Raw genomic sequence first — 5,472 nt, 5'->3', positions numbered from 1 at the left:
AATGAGAATTCAATCATCCTAGTGTAAATTGTTGACTCGGTTAACCTATTCAAGTATACAAAAGATGTATTGTAAAATCTTGAGCCAAGGGGATAAAGGTTTTGTGCAAATTCAGGGAAAGTGGTGTTGGATTGGTCCCTTTTTTTTACTGTCTAGCACTTGCTAACAGTAGCATCCCAGATGAACACTACTAATACACTGGAACACACTGCAGTGCATTAGGTGTCAAGAAAGACTCTGAGAGTGTAAAAAATGTGCATTATACAGATAATGGGGACCAGACATTGGAAGCAACGCTTATGTCAAGTGCCAAAGTAGAGCCAGTCAAGCAGTTTCTATGCTTCTGGCACTGGCCAGTAGAAGAAGCTGAACAGAAACTAAAAGTAAGTGGCTTTCTTAAATCCAGATGATCTTCCTTAGGGCCACTTACAACATATACATTTAAGTATCAAACTGGGAGGACCAGATCAGCTTAGGACCAGGGGGACATAATGGTTATTTCTGCAGGCTTGGAGCCTACTTTGCCTCAAGTACTTTTCAGCCACAGCTGAAGGTCTAAGCTTTGGTCCTTGTATTAAAAGGACATGAAAAGGAAATTACAGAAAAATTCTCTGTGAAACCTTTCCCTTTTTCATCTGTCTCAATACTGTCACACATTGCTGTCTCAAGGAATAGCATTGCACTTCTATTTACATTATACTTTTATCAAAAATGAAGGGTATTAATCACCCATCTTCTGTGGCAAACATGGAAATTGAATAATTAATGACCAGTTACAAGCCTCGTTCTTCACCCTCAGGCAGCCCTGGGCAGCTCTGCATTTTCACTTTATTTTTGTCTGTTGTATATGTGTGTGTTTCATTTTGCACGTAATTTTCCTCCAATCTGAATAATTGAATTTTATAACTCATTTTGGTTACCTGAGGTAGTTCAAAAGCTATTCAAAACAGTAAGGACCACAGAAATAAAACTGTCTTCTGACCACCAAGCCTTCTGCTGGCACACGCTTGTGAGAAGCTACAGTGGGGGTAGCAGTTTCAGGTTTCTCTGCTTCTCTTTCATATATCTGGAGAGGTTCCTGGTTTGATTTGGGGAGGCACTGGTAGGTGCTGTGTCCTTCGACACATGAAATGCTTCATTTTATTCCTGGTGCAATGGGATAATCAGCAATCACCCACATCCAAAGAACCTGAGAAATGTCTACTTCCTTCACCATGGTCTGTACTTGATATTCCTCAGCCTCTGCACAATGCAATGGGTTCAAAAAGGCTCTTGCAGAAGTTTCCTAGCAAGTTCCTCACTGTGGCTTCCACCTGTTGCCTCATCTGGATTTCTCTACACCACAGACATCAGTTCTCCCACTTTCCCCATGCACTGGCCCTGAAAATACACGGTATTTTGCCTGCAGGCCACTGTGAAACCGGGGCAATGCAGTGGAGCTCTGGAGTCTGCCATGTAAAATAGAGAGGCATATTTATCTGGGACAAAACTAGCCTTGGTTTGCTGACTAAGTTAGTCAAGCCAGAGATCTGGTACTTTGTACTGCTGCAAGGATTACTAAAGTGTAAAATTTATTGAGTATTATGAAATTAAAATGTTGTCCAGTGGCTGATCTGATACATAGTCACTGACACGTCCAGCTGCTGACTGCTGCACAGAGAGGACAGCAAGGGTCCAAACAGCCGTGTGCAACTAGAAGGGTTGCTTTGAGCTGATTTTCTGTCTTTCTCAGCTGCCAGTGTTTTATCACTGTGACCAGTCCAGCTTTCCAAGGTTACTATATTGTACGCTTTGGATAGTCATCTGTTAAAAATGCTAAAACATTCTGAAAAATGGTCATTAATCTTGAAATTGTCAGACAAATTATTTTCAATGAGCCCTGATGGCTCATGTGCTGGAAGCCTGGGAGGGCGCTTGAATTAAGTTTAATCAATAGGTACATATGGTATTGGATGCATCCAGGTAATTTGTCATCCAGGAACTTGAAATGAATGTGCAGCGTTACACTTTATTGGGAGTCACAGTGGTGACACTAATGAATATACAAAACCCAGCAGCAGCAGCAAGGGCCATTCAACATTGCAGCATCAGAACTATTTTTAAATAGGATTTTCAATAAAAACATTGTCCCATTCCAGGAAAAAAAATGTTTTCTGCAGAATCATGTTGATTCCAAAACCAGAAAACAGGAACTTTTTTGGCTGAGAGACAAAATATTTCATCTGGAGAAGCTGTGATGATGTGTCACCCTGCAGCCCCACTCCCGCCTTGGGGCCATGGTCCATGCCTATTTGTCAGTCAGGGTGCACCACAAACACAGAAGCCTAATGATGCACTACTGCACTTCAGACATAGCCATAATGTTTCCACATATCCCAAATTTACCACTTGTCAAATGGGAAGAAGAACCATCAGTGCTACATTGTGATGGTCTGAGATTTAGGGGTAGGGGCGCTTTTTTTTGCTTTTTTTTTTTTTTTTTTTGATCCTCCTTTTAAGGTCCTTTAAGGGAACAGACTATTGACTCCAAACTACTATTACTTAGCAATCAGTACAGATTATGTAATGCATTTTGTTCAGACTCTCTAACTCTGACATATCACTTGCAAATAATGCAGCTTCTCCCCCTTGTTAGCAATAATTTTCTGCTTTATTCTTTATGTTTCCCCGATCCCTTCTGACAGCAAATGTCAAATAGGAAAACTCCAAATCATCCAAAAGGAGACACTTTCTATTAATTTCCTTTTTAGCACAGTCTCACGATTCTCCTGGGTTACTGATAGTAGAAGATCTAATATAGTTTGCATTTCTTGCAAGCTCAGACTTATTTTTCTTTATACTACATTTGGTCATGCAGTGGAACCATTGCAGCCAGATTTGCCCTGAAAAGCTACAGTGTGGTCACTATGCAAGACTAGTCTAAAACTATCGGTAATCAGCTGCTTAGGTTATAACTATTGTACCATTACAGATATCAAATGCTCATAATTTTAAGACCAAATAAAATATTTAACATATTCTATATAAAGGCAGATAGGAGGAATTATTTGGGTTGATTTGACTGAGTTTTTCCATTTTATTCTAGTTATTAATAGTTTCTCTCTAATCATCCTGTCATCCACGAGCACAGTCTTCATTTTGTCCTTCTCATCACACTTCTCTCTTTGCCACAGTTCTGAGGTGCTTGGGGATACCTGCGAGACTTGTTACCAACTATTCTTCTGCCCATGATAACAATGCCAATTTACGGTTGGACTTCTTTCTGGATGACGAAGGGCAAGTGGACACCAAACTTACAAAAGACTCTGTCTGGTGAGTTCTCCTGGCAAATGTCTTTAATGTGTCAACTGTATAAGTAGTAATAAATGCAACAGCAATGCCTGTGGTTTATTTATTTCTCGGTGCATTAAAGAACACTGCTAGCTTATGTAAAACAGACTTAATGGATTGTTAGTAGGCTGACTAATATGAAGTGCTTGTCATGTAAAGACACATACCCTAGGGGATCCCGCTACTAATGTTAGTATTCTGTATAGTGCATATTTAAGCACACTGGAGGGGAGCTGGAATGGGTTTGTGCTCCATAAGGTCAGGCCATTTCTGAAAATGGAAAGGTGTAAGATAGGCATTTCCAGGCTCAAAGGCATACCTCAATATCTATAGAAAAAAGCCTGTCTTGTCCTGCTTCTGCCCAGTTCCCGTATTTGTAGGCTGGTTTTACATTGCATACATGCAGTCACTGTCACAAATAGGGACTTTCCAAAATCCAGTTCAACTGAAAAAGAAATAAGCCAAAGTATCATACAAGTTATGGAAGTGCTATCACCAGATTTATGAAAAGAAAAATCCCTAGGAACAAGAAATGGAGTCTACATATTCTTTTGGAGAAGACAGTGCTCTAGCTTCCTCCTCAAACTCTTACTGTCTGCTGTCTGACAGTAGAACTGCAGCATATATTGATTATATGCTCTGTTCAGCAGAAATTATGTGTGGGTTATTGGGCCTCAAGCCTCTCCTCCTCAGACTGAAGCAGTGAAAGTGACCTCCATATATATTCCTATATACAGACGATATTTGTCCTGTTCAGTGTTAATATACCTGATATTTGTCAATGATATCTTCAACTCATCAGCATAGCTGCTCATCAGCATGTTTCATTAACAACAATCTCTGGAATATTAAAACTGTAATAAACCCATTCTGTGTTGGAGGAAATCACTGAACCTGTTGCTGTAACCTCTTTTACGTGATTTCCATAATCTGCTACCAAGAGGGAATCTAAGGAAAACAATTAGGTTCACTTAAATCTGAAGCTTGTATCACAGCATCACAGAATGGTCAAGACTGGAAGGGATCCCTGGAAGTCATCAAACCCTGCTGCCCAAAACAGGGTCAGCTAGAGCAGGTTTCTCAGGGCTATGTCCAGCTGGGTTTTGAATATCTCCAAGGATGGACACTCCACAACCTCTCTGGGAAACTTGTGCCAGTGCTCAACCACTCTCACCATAAAAAAAGTGTTTCCTGATGTTCAGACAGCATTTCCCGTGTTTCAGTTTGTGCCCATTGTTTCTTGTACTGTCATTGGGGGCCACTGAGAAGAGTCTGGCTCTGTCTTCTTCCCCTCAACTCCCTAACGAGGCATTTATACACTTGGATAAGATCCTATTGAGCCTTCCCATCTCCAGGCTGAACTGTCCTAGCTCTCTCAGACTCGCATACAGCCTCTAGTGTATCAGGCAAATGTGACACCTATCTTCAAGAAGGGCCGGAAGGAGGATCCGGGGAACTACAGACCAGTCAGCCTGACCTCAGTACCGGGGAAGGTTATGGAGAGGTTCATCTTGAGTGTGCTCACCAGGCACATGGAGGACAATCAGGGGATCAGGCCCAGTCAGCATGGGTTCATGAAGGGAAGGTCTTGCCTAACCAACCTGATTTCCTTCTACGACCAGGTGACCTGCATGGTAGATGAGGGAAAGGCTGTGGATGTTGTATACCTGGACTTCAGCAAAGCCTTTGACACAGTCTCCCATAGCATTCTCCTGGAGAAGCTGGCGGCTCATGGCCTAGATGGATATACTCTTCGCTGGGTTAAAAACTGGCTGGGTGGCCAAGCCCAGAGAGTGGTGGTGAATGGAGCTAAATCCAGTTGGCGTCCGGTCACAAGGGATGTCCCCCAGGGCTCAGTTCTAGGGCCAGTCTTGTTTAATATCTTTATCAATGACCTGGATGAGGAGATTGAATGTGCCCTCAGTAAATTTGCAGATGACACCAAACTGGGTGGTTGCGTTGATCTGCTTGAGGGGAGGAGGGCTCTGCAGAGAGACCTGGACAGGCTGGATCGATGGGCCGAGGCCAACTGTATGAGGTTCAATAAGGCCAAGTGCCAGGTCCTGCACTTTGGTCACAACAACCCCATGCAGCGCTACAGGCTTGGGGAAGAGTGGCTGGAAAGCTGCCTGGCGGAAAAGG

At 42.4% G+C, this 5,472-nt stretch overlaps 1 protein-coding gene across 1 annotated transcript in view; it reads left to right on the top strand.

Moving 5' to 3' along the window:
* F13A1 (coagulation factor XIII A chain) overlaps positions 1 to 5,472 on the top strand; it is a 64,156-nt gene that overhangs the window by 36,712 nt on the left and 21,972 nt on the right. The window contains exon 8 of the mRNA XM_035895893.1: positions 3,174 to 3,312. Within this exon, the coding sequence (XP_035751786.1) occupies positions 3,174 to 3,312 (139 nt within the window). The remainder of the gene's footprint in view (positions 1 to 3,173; positions 3,313 to 5,472) is intronic.

The sequence above is a fragment of the Egretta garzetta genome, unplaced genomic scaffold (genome assembly GCF_000687185.1).
Source record: "Egretta garzetta isolate BGI_Z169 unplaced genomic scaffold, ASM68718v1 scaffold246, whole genome shotgun sequence".
Classification (NCBI taxonomy): Eukaryota; Metazoa; Chordata; class Aves; order Pelecaniformes; family Ardeidae; genus Egretta; species Egretta garzetta.
Note: the sequence above shows the minus strand (reverse complement) of the source record. Positions and strands in the feature narration are given on the sequence as shown.